At 46.1% G+C, this 16,084-nt stretch overlaps 1 protein-coding gene across 4 annotated transcripts in view; it reads left to right on the top strand.

The window, feature by feature from the left end:
• RTN2 (reticulon 2) overlaps window positions 1–16,084 on the top strand; it is a 57,466-nt gene that overhangs the window by 27,685 nt on the left and 13,697 nt on the right. For all 4 annotated transcript variants that reach the window (XM_068250095.1, XM_068250093.1, XM_068250094.1 and 1 more), the window contains 2 exons: window positions 11,560–11,767; window positions 14,201–14,339. In XM_068250095.1, coding sequence (XP_068106196.1) covers window positions 11,560–11,767; window positions 14,201–14,339 — 347 coding nt within the window. The remainder of the gene's footprint in view (window positions 1–11,559; window positions 11,768–14,200; window positions 14,340–16,084) is intronic.

Below are 16,084 nucleotides of genomic sequence, written 5' to 3'. Positions count from 1 at the left end.
ATCTGTCCTGGTTGACTCCCGAGCCCTGCGATATGCTTTCTTAAGCCATTTATCTTTATAACCCCTTTCCAGAAATTTCCGACGTAGGACTTTGGCTTCTCTTTCAAAATCCTCATCTCTTGAGCAATTTCGACGGATTCTCAAATATTGCCCAATGGGAATGCCACGAATCGTGTGTTTTGGATGTGAGCTATCTGCTCTAAGGAAGGAGTTCGTCGCCGTCTCCTTACAATATAATTGCGTCGTAATATATCCGTCTGTGCTCACATTGATCCTTAAGTCAAGAAAAGGTACCGTTGCAAAGTCACAATGCATTGTAAATCTAAGATTGTAGTCGTTAAGATTCAACCTCTGTACAAATTCATCCAGGAGATCCCTCCCACCTGTCCAGAAGACCAAGATATCATCTATGTACCTGTGCCATGACACAATATGGCACAGGTACACAATCAACGAATCATTACCAAATAAACCGCGTTCCCACTCCCCCAGGTACAGGTTCGCAAGCGACGGCGCACAAGTTGTGCCCATCGCCGCGCCCTGCACCTGGAGGTAGTGGCAGCGGTCAAATATGAACACATTGTTCTCCAGGATAAATGACAACAACTGCAAAATAAATTGATTGTGAGCATATTCCTCCGTGCCCAATTCCAAAAGAAATCTACTAACTGCCTCTATCCCCTTTTGTTGGGGAATGCTGGAATAAAGGGCCTCAACGTCCAGGGTGACTAAAAGAGAACCAGGGGGCAACTGTAAGCCCTCCAGAATAGTCAGCAAATGTGAGGTGTCCTTAACATAAGATGGAAGGCGGTGGACATGGGGTTGGAGAAAGTGATCAACATATATACTGATTTTTTCGGTAAGCGCACCACAACCCGAAACAATCGGTCGTCCAGGGGGTTTTAATATATTTTTGTGGACCTTTGGCAATGCATAAAAAGTGGGAGTGACTGGATTATCCACCTTCAGAAAATTTGCCGTTTGTGGGCTGATAATCCCCACATGTACAGCATCATCAATTAGTTTAAAAAGTGCCCCCTGGTTCTCCACCACCCTGGACGGAGAGACCCTCCGATAACACTCTCTCTGCCCTAGAATTTTCTGACACATATAGGTATACTGCTCCACTGTCATAATAACAACATTTCCCCCCTTGTCAGAGGGCTTGACTATAAGGTTCTCTGCTGATTGGAAATCCCGCAGAGCCTCAATTTCTTGCAAACTTAGATTAGATGACAGACTAGGCTCCAGCCACAATTGGCGTATATCTTTTTCCACCAAATGTACGAATGTCTGAACACCCGGACAAAGGGAGAAAGGGGGAAATGACGTAGATCTCCTTTTAAAGGTTGTGTTCCGTCCAGATATAGACTTATTCGCAGCTGAATCTTCGTCAGCTGTGATCCACCCACCTTCATCCCCAAGGTCTATAAGAGTCATTAAGGTTCGATAGTCTTTGTTGGTCCATTCCTTCCAATCCTTAATCACTCCCCCCAAGGGAGCGTCCGCCTTCCTACCATGCAGGCTCTTCAATACCAAATTACGGCAAAAAATGTGCAAATCTTTAGTAAATTCAAAGCGATCAAGAATACGACTTGGACAAAAACCAAGGCCTTTTTTAACCAAAGTTTCAAGGCCAGGTTGTAATTCAACCTTAGACAGATTAATAACCTGCATAGAGTGGCGGGTGTCCCCAAGGGCGGACGGGATCAAGGTACCGTCGCTAGGACTCAGGTGTTGCCTGGGTTCAGTATGTCGTTGACCAAAAAAGAAGAAGAGGATGAAGAAGAAGAGGAAGCCGAAGCTGAGGACACCCCCGGACCACCGGAGGCCCCCTCCCTCTCCTCCCCCATATCCTCCGAAGTACATCCTGATAGATATTTCTTAATAGGGCCCTCCTTTTTAGGGTATCTTTTCTTATCTTTTATGGGTTTAGAGTCCCTTTTGATATCTACCTTAGTTGATCTAGTCTGGGGACGACCGATGGAATTGTCACTAGGGATCGATCGGGGCAGGGACTGTTGACTATCTAGTGATGAATCCGAATCCTCAGGAGCACTTGATATCGGGGTTTCAGGCTGTCCAGAACCTGATGGATTCAATATTGGAGGTTTGGGATCCTTAGGTTCAAATGGTTTTTTATTTTTATTTTTATTCCACCTGTAGGCGTAACCAAAACGATATGCAGCCCTATCCTTTTCGAATTTATTATCCCTTCTGGTCACTATGTCCCGATTATATTTTTCTATATGTTTTTTCAATTTTTCACTACGATCAGTAAACAAGGAGTGGTCCCTAACGGGATCCAAGGACTTTAACGTCTCAGAAATCTTTTTATCTATATTTTTGAGATCTTCCTCCTCTAGTTCCTGCATTAGGGTAAGACTGACCCTGGAACATGCTTCTAAATTTTCTTCCCACTTTTTCTTAAAATTCTCCGATAGGTCACGCCTATAGGGGAAGATTTGTATACGGAGCCACAGTGGTACTTTTGAATCGTTTAGATAATCACGATTATATTTAATATTCCACCAGATTCTGGATTTTTGTTCATAGAGTCTTTCCAGTCTCCTGAACCCTGTATTAATTGCACGTATATCACTTCTTGTCTCCCTCTCCCTGATGCATTCCTCATCCACCTGCTGCACTATCTCCTCCCACTGCAACATGTCCCATCCACCAAGAAAGACACCACTAGTGTAAAACAACAAATATTAATGCGCATGGGTCTCCTAATATGGTCTAATCAAAAAAAGCCTCAAAAAATGTTTTTTGTGTCTATCTGCTCCGGTCCCCAGGGGCTAAACCCCAGATTGAGAAGTATATGTATTGCAAAAGGGGTACCGGAGCAGAAATCAGACAAACAAAATTCGAGAGTCAGAAGACTCAATATAAACCAGGTTAAAGATCGAAAATGTTAGCAATAACTGCATGCACCATGTCAGCGAGTAATAATAAACATAGAACAAAGAATTGAACTGACTCTTGGGTGCATGCAGAAATATTCTTAATTATTTATTTTGAATAATTTAATTAGATCAATAAAGTAAAAAAAGATTAAGTATCAAAAATTGCATGGATATACAGACACAATACACAACAAATACATAACAAATACACACATACAAAAACACTCTTAAAAATTGGACAAAATATCCCAATTGAAGGGAGGCTGCAGTCCTCCTGACCTGGCCAGTTAAATGGTTTCTGTGGTGCTCACAAAGTGACACTGTCACCTAATGAGCAATTGTAACCACATATATTGGTAACTCAAAATTGCAATTCGCCAAGCTCCAAAAAATGCTCTAAAAAGCTCAAAAAATGCTCTAAAAAGCTCCAAAAATGCTCCAAAAAGCCCAAAAAATGCTCAAAAATGCCCATATGCAGCCAATCAATTAATTGCTGGAAAGAGTCCCGCCATGTATTATGAATGCAGGTAGTCCTGGACCCAATCGCAGTCACCCAGGAAGTCCACAAATCCGTGGGACTAATGTGTGCAGTCACCGTAGTGTAAAGCCTCTCTTAGCCCAGAGAAAAAGTTCCAGCACAGACAGGGATATCAATACATGCATCAAAACACCAATGTGGATGGTTCAAATGTAATCCAAGATGCAGTTAGATCAGCAGACATTGATAGCAGCAAAGCAGGCAAGCTGGGTTAGCTGGATTAGAAATCAGCAGTTTGGGAGCAATTAGGATGGTTCAAATGTAATCCAAAATGCAGTTAGATCAGCAGACATTGATAGCAACAAAGCAGGCAAGCTGAGTTAGCTGGATTAGAAATCAGCAGTTTGAGAGCAGTTAGGATTAGGAGGCAGTTCACAAGCGCTGCATGAAATAATGCATAGTTACCATCCAATGTGGATGAGCCCAAGGAAGTACAGGCCTCTAATCCAAAATGCAGTTAGATCAGCAAACATTGATGTAAAAACACTTGGTAGTGGCAAAGCAAAAAAGCTAGATTAGCTGGATTAGCAAGCAGCAGTTTCTGGGCAGTTATAAGGCAGTTCATGAGCGCTGCATGGAGTAATGCATAGTTACCATCCAGTGTAGATGACCCCAGGGAAGTACAGGGTCTCTGGCTTACAAGAAGATTGCTGGGATACAGTCCATGAATAGACGCATAAGTGTCGACATGTTTCGCCGTTGCCAATGACGGCCTCTTCCAAGACAGCGTCCTTACAGCTCTCAAATCACTGACAGACTGTGCCGAGTATTTCAGCTCTAGACCACGCCCATCTCCACCCACATGGTACACCTGATCAGCTGCAAGAGACAGCCAATCACAGACGCACGGTGTCACACGCCGCCCAGCGCACCAAGGCGCATGGAGACGGACGTAAGCACACCGTGCGTCCCAGCATGGGGCGCAAACGAAAGTTCAGCGTCCCATTGACGGCGAGCAGGGGGAGAGGAGGGAGGCATGCAAAAAACCTCGGCACAGCATGGCATTTACCGTTTGATACCAGCATCCACATCGTGTGTGGATGCTGGTATCAAACGGTAAATGCCATGCTGTGCCGAGGTTTTTTGCATGCCTCCCTCCTCTCCCCCTGCTCGCCGTCAATGGGACGCTGAACTTTCGTTTGCGCCCCATGCTGGGACGCACGGTGTGCTTACGTCCGTCTCCATGCGCCTTGGTGCGCTGGGCGGCGTGTGACACCGTGCGTCTGTGATTGGCTGTCTCTTGCAGCTGATCAGGTGTACCATGTGGGTGGAGATGGGCGTGGTCTAGAGCTGAAATACTCGGCACAGTCTGTCAGTGATTAGAGAGCTGTAAGGACGCTGTCTTGGAAGAGGCCGTCATTGGCAACGGCGAAACATGTCGACACTTATGCGTCTATTCATGGACTGTATCCCAGCAATCTTCTTGTAAGCCAGAGACCCTGTACTTCCCTGGGGTCATCTACACTGGATGGTAACTATGCATTACTCCATGCAGCGCTCATGAACTGCCTTATAACTGCCCAGAAACTGCTGCTTGCTAATCCAGCTAATCTAGCTTTTTTGCTTTGCCACTACCAAGTGTTTTTACATCAATGTTTGCTGATCTAACTGCATTTTGGATTAGAGGCCTGTACTTCCTTGGGCTCATCCACATTGGATGGTAACTATGCATTATTTCATGCAGCGCTTGTGAACTGCCTCCTAACTGCTCTCAAACTGCTGATTTCTAATCCAGCTAACTCAGCTTGCCTGCTTTGTTGCTATCAATGTCTGCTGATCTAACTGCATTTTGGATTACATTTGAACCATCCTAATTGCTCCCAAACTGCTGATTTCTAATCCAGCTAACCCAGCTTGCCTGCTTTGCTGCTATCAATGTCTGCTGATCTAACTGCATCTTGGATTACATTTGAACCATCCACATTGGTGTTTTGATGCATGTATTGATATCCCTGTCTGTGCTGGAACTTTTTCTCTGGGCTAAGAGAGGCTTTACACTACGGTGACTGCACACATTAGTCCCACGGATTTGTGGACTTCCTGGGTGACTGCGATTGGGTCCAGGACTACCTGCATTCATAATACATGGCGGGACTCTTTCCAGCAATTAATTGATTGGCTGCATATGGGCATTTTTGAGCATTTTTTGGGCTTTTTGGAGCATTTTTGGAGCTTTTTAGAGCATTTTTTGAGCTTTTTAGAGCATTTTTTGGAGCTTGGCGAATTGCAATTTTGAGTTACCAATATATGTGGTTACAATTGCTCATTAGGTGACAGTGTCACTTTGTGAGCACCACAGAAACCATTTAACTGGCCAGGTCAGGAGGACTGCAGCCTCCCTTCAATTGGGATATTTTGTCCAATTTTTAAGAGTGTTTTTGTATGTGTGTATTTGTTATGTATTTGTTGTGTATTGTGTCTGTATATCCATGCAATTTTTGATACTTAATCTTTTTTTACTTTATTGATCTAATTAAATTATTCAAAATAAATAATTAAGAATATTTCTGCATGCACCCAAGAGTCAGTTCAATTCTTTGTTCTATGTTTATGATTATTTCATCCTGTGATACAATGAGAGCAGCCATGTTCTGTTTGTCACAGGCTGCTATCAGCTATCAGGAGATGCTATCAGCTTGCCTGTGTGTAAATTCAGCCCCCTCTCCTCCACCCCTCTGCCTCTGAAATCTCGGGCTAGTAACCTCCTCCTGCCCAGACTGAGCTCCCATAAGCCCTTGCTACAGTGCCAAGGCACAAAAGGAGCTGTGGGCGAGGCTTGTTTAGTTTATAGGGAATTAGAGTATTAAAATAAAAAAAAAAGTATTTGGCTTGAGGAATGCCCTATAAACAATAGGAAAGGAACACAATTATGCAATGAGTAAAAGTTTATCTCGGATCCACTTTAAGCTCTGATCACAGACAATATACTTCTTGGCATAGACTCAACAAGATGCTGATACCGTGGCTGAGGAATGTTGGCCCATGCAGAAATAATGGCAGCTCTAAGTTGGGTCAGATTGGATGGTGGCGTTTCCAAGTTTTGAAGTGGCCATGGAAACAGGTTAAACTCTGACTGATGTTCCTGAAACCAATTTGAGACCAATCGAGCACGGCAATAGGTGTCTTTTTCTGTGATACCAAAGGCACTCTTGATGGTTTCCTGCTGCTAAAGCCCATCTTTTGCAAAGTCCACCTTGTGGGATATGCTTTGTGATGCACCTGCATTGGATTCAGCTGTAGTTTGTCGTGTTGTTGCCCTTCTGTTCCTATGCCTGCTACTCGCCTTCCACCTCTCTCGTTCACCAGCCTTTTTCGACCAGAATAGTCCTTAACGCTTGAAGTTTCTCAGCTGCCACTCTCTAAACATCCGAGAGGCTGTTGGGCAGAAAAATCCTAAAAGAGTCATTGTTCCAGAGATGCAGCACCAGCTCTTCTTGCTGCAACGATCATCCATTTTTCAAAGTCACTTAAATCTTTCGTCTTACCCATTTTTACATAAAAGGACAACTTTTGTGAGACGTATATTTAGGCTGCCATATATATTTCCTTTTAAGTAATACACATTGCCTGGCAGTCCTGCTGATCCTCTGCCTCTAATACTTTCAGCCATAGACCCTGAACAAGCATGCAGCAGATCAGGTGTTTCTTACATTGTTGTGACCAGATTAGCTGCATGCTTGTTTCTGGTGTTATTCAGACACTACTGCAGTCATATAGATCAGCAGGGCTGCCAGGCAACTGGTATTGTTTAAAAGGAAATAAATACGGCAGCCTCCATGCCCCTTTTGCTACAGTTGTCCTTAAACATCCCTGATAGCTATGTCCGAAGCTGAGTGCTCCTTATACAAGCAACTCTGCTTCGTTATGCATATACACTGATGGACTGGTTTACTTGCAGGGCAGCTTACTGGCTTAGTGCATAGCACTCTTGCCTTGCAGCGCTGGGACCCTGGGACCCCAGCCATGTCAGCATCTGCAAGGAGTTTGTATGTCCTCCCCATGTCTGTGCGGGTTTTCTCTGAGCACTCTAGTTTTCTCCCACATCCCAAAAACATAACAATAAGTTAATTGTCCTCCCCCTAAAATTGGCCCCAAACTATGATACAGACTTATGACTATGGTAGGGATTAGATTGTGAGCTCCTCTGAGGACAGTTAGTGACAAGACTATATAGACTCTGTAAAGTGCAGTGGAAGATTCCGGTGCTATATAAACTCTAAATAAGGGGTGTCTCTAATTGTTTGGCCACTCAGCGTATATAAGTCTTACCTCCAGTGAGAATACACCCATGTCTAGTTTTATGACAGGGAATTTGGAGAGTTTATGATGTGTTTTGGCTGAAGGAAGCTCCAGTGTCTTATTATACAGGATGGGGGGGCTTCCCTGAGTGGCTATAATTATCCTGCCCCCTCCCCCTCAGGGTGTCACACACTCACACACAGCTGTTGGCCACACGGTCACTCGGCGGCCATCAGACACCCAGCCATGAGGAAAGCGGGTGAGTGAGGCTGGGGAGACCGGGGAGAAGAGGGGGATAGAGGGTTTGGGGGGGAATGTGAAATAGTGGGGGGAGGGGGGCTGTGCACCTGCTGCTGTCACTACTACTGATCCCCACTGAGACAGACCGAAAATAATCCCTCCGTATCGCAGCATGAAATGGCCCATCGCAGACTGCCAACAAAACCCCCTCGTCCCAATCCTTAACATTATGCTCCCTCACCTGCCTCATACCATGCTGACCACCAAGCCACATACTGTATCCGTAACATTATGCTCCCAAACCTGCCTCATATACCAGTGCATAGCATGCTGACCACCAAGCCACATACTGTATCCGTTACATAATGCTCCCTCATCTGCCCCATACCATGCTGACCACCGAGCCACATACTGTATCCGTTACATAATGCTCCCTCATCTGCCCCATACCATGCTGACCACCAAGCCACATACTGTATCCGTTACATAATGCTCCCTCATCTGCCCCATACCATGCTGACCACCGAGCCACATACTGTATCCGTTACATAATGCTCCCTCACCTGCCCCATATACCAGAGCATAGCATGCTGACCACTAAGCCACATACTGTATCCGTTACATAATGCTCCCTCACCTGCCCCATATACCAGAGCATAGCATGCTGACCACCAAGCCACATACTGTATGGGTAACATAATGCTCCCAAACCTGCCTCATAGCATGCTGACCACCGAGCCACATACTGTATCCGTAACATTATGTTCCTTTACCTGCCCCATACCATGCTGACCACCGAGCCACATACTGTATCCATAACATTATGTTCCTTTACCTGCCCCATACCATGCTGACCACCGAGCCACATACTGTATCCTTAACATAATGCTCTCTCACCTGCCTCATATACCAATGCATAGCATGCTGACCACCAAGCCACATACTATATCCTTAACATACTGCTCCCTCGCCTGCCTCATATACCAGAGCATAGCATGCTGACCACCAAGCCACATGCTCTATCCGTAACATATTGCTCCCTCGCCTGCCTCATATACCAGAGCATAGCATGCTGACCACCAAGCCACATACTATATCCTTAACATTATGCTCCCTCACCTGCCCCATACCATGCTGACCACCGAGCCACATACTGTATCCGTTACATAATGCTCCCTCACCTGCCTCATATACCAGTGCATAGCATGCTGACCACCGAGCCACATACTATATCCTTAGCATAATGCTCCCTCACCTGCCTCATATAGCAGCTAATAGTATACTGACCACCAATCTACATAATATAGCAGCTAATAGTATACTGACCATCAATCTACATAATATAGCAGCTAATAGTATACTGACCATCAATCAGTATAATATACTAGCTAATAGTATGCTGACCACCAATCTACATAATATAGCAGCTAATAGTATACTGACCATCAATCTACATAATATAGCAGCTAATAGTATACTGACCATCAATCAGTATAATATACTAGCTAATAGTATACTGACCACCAGTCTACATAATATCAGCTAATTATATTCTGGCCACTGACCTACATAATATATTGGGTAGTAGTATACTAATCACCAGTCTGCATAATATACTGGCTAATATTGTCTGATAGTAAGTATACTACTAGCTAGTACATCATATAGCCTGACGGTCAGTATACTAACTAGCTAGGGGGGCCCAGAAACCGCAGGGGGCCCTGTGGGGGAGAAGTTTCTTTTCCCTGTCCTGAGTGACTGACAACTAAGCGCTTGTAGAAAAAAAAAACGTTCTGCTCTTTGCAAAATTGTCCTTATGACTAAATATGGTCAGCCACTGATAAGGAATCGTACAAAGTTTTGCAGACAAAGATTTGTAGACAGTCCCTATTCAGTGTTCAGCAGGCTCTTGTGTACAGCACCCCCGCCCCCAATCTCTCTACCCCCTCTCCAAGTGCTGTGTATTGTAATGATGCTGGGGGAGTCTGGGCACTGAGAGAAAAAGCTTTCTTCTCTTTGCACAATTGTTCTAATGACTGCATCGGTCTTGTGTACAAACACAGAACATTTATATTGCGCTTTTTCTCAAAGCGCCAGAGCTGCAGCCACTAGGAAGCACTCTATAGGCAGTAGCAGTGTTAAGGAGACTTGCCCAAGAAACTCCTTACTGAATAGGTGCTGGCTTACTGAACAGGCCAAGCCAAGATTCTAACCCAGGTTGCCTGTGTCAGAGGCAGAGCCCTTAACCAGTACACTATCCAGCGCTGCTCTAGCCCTCCCCAAGTGCTGTGTACTGTAGTGATGCTGGAGGAGTCTGCAGAGCCCCGCCCCCAGCCTCTCTACCTCTCCCCAAGTGCTGTGTACTGTAGTGATGCTGGAGGAGTCTGCAGAGCCCCGCCCCCAGCCTCTCTACCTCTCCCCAAGTGCTGTGTACTGTAGTGATGCTGGAGGAGTCGGCAGAGCCCCACCCCCAGCCTCTCCATCCGTCCCCAAGTGCTGTGTACTGCAGTGATGCTGGAGGAGTCTGCAGAGCCAGTTCAGCTCCATCAGAGATGGACAGAGTGAGTGTAATAAGCTGAGGCTGGGAGCACACTTGTCTGTCGGTTTTCTGTATGCATTTTCTGCACACCATGTGTGTCTGTATGTGTGAAAACATGCATGTTTTATCACAGAAGCTAATGTAATTGATAGAGAAAAGGCCTGTAGTACTTCACTGCTGTGAGTTCTTATCTGCATGGGGAAAGCACATTTAAGTGTGCACTAGCCAGCTGAATAACATTGGCTCTCAGTTTACCTTTGCAGGAGGGGGTGGGGCATCCACAATTTTGCAGGAGGCCCAGTGATTTCTAGCTACACCCCTGCTAGTAAAGTAAACACTTACTAACTTACTATACTAGCTAGTAGTATACTGACTGCCAGGCTATATAATGTACCAGCTAATAGTATACTTACTATCAGACTACATGCTACACAAGCTATACTGACCATATGTCTAAAATACTCTCCTAGCTAACAGTATACTGACCATCCATCTTAATAATATACCAGCAAATAGTACACTTTCTATCAGTCTACATCAGGGGTCTCAAACTCGCGGCCCGCGGGCCATTTGCGGCCCTCGATACAATATTTTGTGGCCCTCGCTGGCAAAAGCTTCCTTATAGTTCGCTTCAGTGCTCCCAAGTAATCCGCCTCATTCCCGCCGCTAAACGAGGGCTGCAGAGCCCCCAAATCGCCCGGGGGGCAATCCGCTGGCATTTTCTGGAAGGGGCAGAGCTTTCAGCTTCAGCTCTGCCCCTCCTGACGTCAATCGCCGCACGGATCGACACCTCTCCCCGCCCCTCTCTGTGAAGGAAGAGTGAGAGGGGCGGGCAGAGGTGGCGATGCGCCGTGATTGTGAAATTCCTTATGCGGCCCAGTCTCATCCTGACTTTGCCTCCTGCGGCCCCCAGGTAAATTGAGTTTGAGACCCCTGGTCTACATAATGTACCAGCAAATAGTACACTGACTATGAATCTATATGCTATAGGCTGTACTAACAGTAAACCGTTGGTCTATAATATACCAGCTAATATTTTGCTGCCCACCAGTCTGTCCATCATACTGATCTCTCCCTCTCCCTCTCTCTCGCAGTGACGGACCTCCTGTATTGGAAGGACATTGCACTCTCAGCCACCTGTCTCACTGGGATCACAGTCTGCCTGTTATGTCTCATTCAGTTCAGTGTAATCAGTGTGGTCTCGTACGCCTGTCTCATCCTCCTCAGCGGCACACTGATGATGCGGGCTTACGCCAAACTCATCACTACCATGAAGAAAGCAGATGATGCCAACCCCTTTCAGTGAGGCCTGCAGTGTGTGGTGCACTGTATTGTGCTGTATGTGTTGCAATGTATTGTGCTGCTGTGTGTGTTGTAGTGTGTGGTGCTGTATGTGCTCAATGTGTGTGCTGCAGTGTGTGATGTAGTTTGTGGTGCAGTATGTGGTACAGTGTATGGTGCTTCAGTGTGTGGTGCAGTGTATGCTGCAGTGTGTGTGGTGCAGTGTATGCTGCGGTGTGTGCTGCAGTGTGTGCTGCAGTGTGTGTTGCAGGGTTTGATGCAGTGTATGGTGCTGTACTTGCTGCAGTGTGTGACGCAGTGTATGCTGTAGAGTGTGTTGCAGTGTGTGTTGCAATGTATTGTGCTGTATGTGCTGCAGCGTGTGTTGCAATGTATTGTGCTGCTGTGTGAAGTGCAGTGTATGGTGCTGTATGTGCTGCAATGTGCATGCTGCAGTGTGTGGTGCCCTGTATTGTGCTGTATGTGCTGCAGTGTGTGATGTTGTTTGTGGTGCAGTATGTGGTACAGTGTATGGTGCTTCAGTGTGTGGTGCAGTGTATGCTGCAGTGTGTGTGGTGCAGTGTATGCTGCAGTGTGTGTGGTGCAGTGTATGCTGCAGTGTGTGTGGTGCAGTGTATACTGCAGTGTGTGTGGTGCAGTATGTGATGCAGTGTATGGTGCTGTACATGTTGCAGTGTGTGACGCAGTGTTTGCTGTAGTGTGTGTTGCAGTGTGTGATGCAGTATGTGGTACAGTATATGGTGCTGCAGTGTATGCCTCCGTGTGTGATGCAGTGTATGGTGCTGTACATGTTGCAGGGTGTTGTGCAGTGTGTGATGCTGTATGTTCTGCAGTGTGTGGTGCTGTATGTGCTGCAGTGTATGGTGCAGTATGTGTTGCAGTGTGTGATGCTGTAGTGTGGTGCTGTATGTGGTGCAGTGTATGATGCAGTGTGTGATGCAGTGTATACTGCATTGCGTGTTGCAGTGTGTGATGCACAGTGTATGCTGCAGTGTATGTGTGGTGCTGTATGTGCTGCAGTGTGTGTGGTGCAGTGTATGCTACAGTGTGTGTGGTACGGTGTGTGCTGCTGTGTTAGGTGCAGTGCGTGTTGCAGTGTATGGTGCTGTATGTGCTGCAGTGTATGCTTCAGTGTGTGTGGTACAGTGTGTGCTGCTGTGTTAGGTGCAGTGTGTGGTGCTGTATGTGCTGCTGTGTTAGGTGCAGTGTGTGCCGCAGTATGTGTGGTGCAGTGTGTGCTGCAGTATGTGTGGTGCAGTATGCACTGCTGTGTTAGGTGCAGTGTGTGTTGCTGTGTATGGTGCAGTGTGTGCTGCTGTGTTAGGTGCAGTGTGTGCTGCAGTATGTGTGGTGCAGTGTGCGCTGCTGTGTTAGGTGCAGTGTGTGTTGCAGTGTATGGTGCAGTGTGTGCTGCTGTGTTAGGTGCAGTGTGTGTTGCAGTGTATGGTGCTGTGTGTGCTGCTGTGTTAGGTGCAGTGTGTGTTGCAGTGTATGGTGCAGTGTGTGTGGTGCAGTGTGCGCTGCTGTGTTAGGTGCAGTGTGTGTTACAGTGTATGGTGCTGTATGTGGCACAGTGTGTGCTGCTGTGTTAGGTGCAGTGTATGGTGCTGTATGTGCTGCAGTGTGTGTGGTGCAGTGTGTGCCGCTGTGTTAGGTGCAGTGTATGCTGCAGTATGTGTGGTGCAGTATGCGCTGCTGTGTTAGGTGCAGTGTGTGTTGCAGTGTATGGTGCTGTATGTGCTGCAGTATGTGTGGTGCAGTGTGTAGTGCAGTGTTGTGCATCAGGGAACACTAAAGATCTAGCAGATGTGTGGCCGCTGTACACACACTCGTCTGACGCCTTATTCTCAGCCATGGCAGTCGTTACTGTCCGCCATATCCAAGTATATGCCAGCGTGTCTACGTAGCTTTAGGCTCTGTGTGTGTGTGTGTGTGTGTGTGTATACAGTGTGTGTGTGTGTGTGTGTGTGTGTGTGTGTATACAGTGTGTGTGTGTGTGTGTGTGTGTGTGTGTGTGTGTGTGTATACAGTGTGTGTGTGTGTGTGTGGGGGGGGGGGGGGGGGGGGGGTGTCTTAGGGATAGGCATCGAGAGGGAGGGCTCACGTGTGAGTAAGCTTAGGTTAGACCAGTAAATATTACAGATATTTTACCATCAGAATTACTCGGTGATTCATAGTAGAACATTCGGCGGTGTATGGTGTACTTTACGGTACAGTTTTGGGTCAGTGTTTGGGAAGCAGTATTGTGTTTTTGGTTTTATAGTTTGTTTTGTTGTTTATGGTGAATTAGTGTGCGGTATACGATGTGGTTTGTAGTTCTGGTTGAACGTATAGTCTGGAGTGGGGTACAGAGCCGGTACGCTGGAATGATGTTGTTCATGCTAGTTCTGGGGCACATTGCTGGAGTCGTATAACACAGTGTTCTCTGTACAGGAAGTACCTGGATATGGAGCCCCTCCTCCCAGCTCCTCAGGTGGAAGTTGTGGCGTCTCGCTTGGTGCTCCTCTTCCTGTCTGCAATGTCCACACTGCGGAACCTCTTCCTGGTGAAAGAAGCAAAAGAATCACTGAAGGTGACAGAACTATAATGATTCATTCTTTCTGAACATTTACACTGTGCATCAGCGAGTCCTTATTATCGGCCGATCGATTTGCTGATCGATTTCCATTCACTTCTATGAGAAAATAGTTTAGAAAAACGATTGAAATCAGAAATTATCTGTTGAGCCTTCTATCTGCCCAAAAAACTCATAGTTTATTCCCAGCATAATCCCCCCCTCACCTGTGACTATTCACCAGTGTAATTTGATCTCTCAGCTGTGTTAGCGCAGGAATCTTAGCAGAGCAGCTATTGTGTAAACACAGGATGTTAACCCTATGTCCGCTTCCATGAAAGCAGGAAGTAGACACACTGCAGATTAATTGCAGGATTTGTATCGGATGTAACAAAGAAATGATACAAAGACGGACGGTCCGAGGAAATAAAAATAAAACTACTTACCTGGGTAAGTAGATTTTTATATATATATGCATCTTTCCTTTAAAGGATACCCGAAGTGACATAAGACATGATGAGATAGACGTGTGTATGTACAGTGCCTAGCACACTAATAACTATGCTGTGTTCCTTTTTTCTCTCTCTCTGCCTGAAAGCGTTAGGGCACGTTTCAACTAGCGCGGAAATAGGGCCGAATCCGCAGAGTTTCCCTGCAGGCAAATCTTGCAGGGGAAACTCTGCCATAAATGAAATAATGGCGCCGTTGGCCGAATCACTTGCCCTAGCGATTCAGCCGAGATTGCCATCAGTCTTCGTGCGGGAGGCAGCGAATCCCATAGCCATGCATGGCATGGCTTCTAGGATTCGTCTGCGTACACGCAGATCCGGAAGTGCCGCCGCCGCACGTCTTGCAGCCGCGCGCGGTGGCTAGTGGAAACGGGCCCTAAAACATCAGGCATGTAAGTGGCATTTCCTGTCTGGGTCAGACTACAATGTGACCCTCACCGATAAGAAATTCCAACTATAAAAAACTCTCCTAGCAGAAAATGGCTTCTGAGAGCAGGAAAGAGATAAAAAGGTCAATAGTTCGTAGATTTTAGTTCTGGCATACTTCAATAAATGTGTCATTAAGCAAAAACAATAAATCAGTAAAAACCTAAAAAGTAGATTTAAACATAAAATAAAACTGTGGACTATCTTAAAAAGTCATTTTTAGGAGAAGGAGGAGAGATACAATTGTTTATTTCATTCGTTTATTTTCACCTCGGGTGTTCTTTAAATTTTATTATGCTGTTGTTTATCTTTTTTAGAGCAGAGAGGAAGTTCTGAGTTCAGGTCCGCTTTAGTGGGCGTTGCCTTACTCTGTTTTGCCGCAGGGTGACGCTAAAGCAATGCAAGCCTATGGGGCATTTCATACCTGGCATGGTCCGATGCGATGTGTTGGAAGTCTCAAATTTGACACATGGGCAACAGCGCATTAGAGGCCGGGGTGTGCGGTGACTGGAAGTCCTTTAAGTCTATGTCGACGCAGCTTTTCATATTTTCGGCGTTCACGTTGAGGTGCGCATGTGCGGAACCGTATTTTTTCAATACACTTTCGCGCAGTTCTAATATTGGCCACAGGAAGTGAGCGCTAGAGGACCTCACTTCCAGCGTGGCCTGCAGCCAGAAGGGGGATTACCGTGCATTGCCGCGGTAATCTCCGAAGGCTATTTTTAGCGTTGCTGTGCGATGCGATCATCGCCACGAACTCCAGTTAGAAGCGTGAAACCGGCCCTAACCTTTCACACACAAATCCAAACAGGATCCGCAGCCATGGCT

Source organism: Hyperolius riggenbachi, chromosome 8 (genome assembly GCF_040937935.1).
Source record: "Hyperolius riggenbachi isolate aHypRig1 chromosome 8, aHypRig1.pri, whole genome shotgun sequence".
Taxonomy (NCBI): domain Eukaryota; kingdom Metazoa; phylum Chordata; class Amphibia; order Anura; family Hyperoliidae; genus Hyperolius; species Hyperolius riggenbachi.
This window is presented reverse-complemented; position numbering and strand designations above follow the sequence as displayed.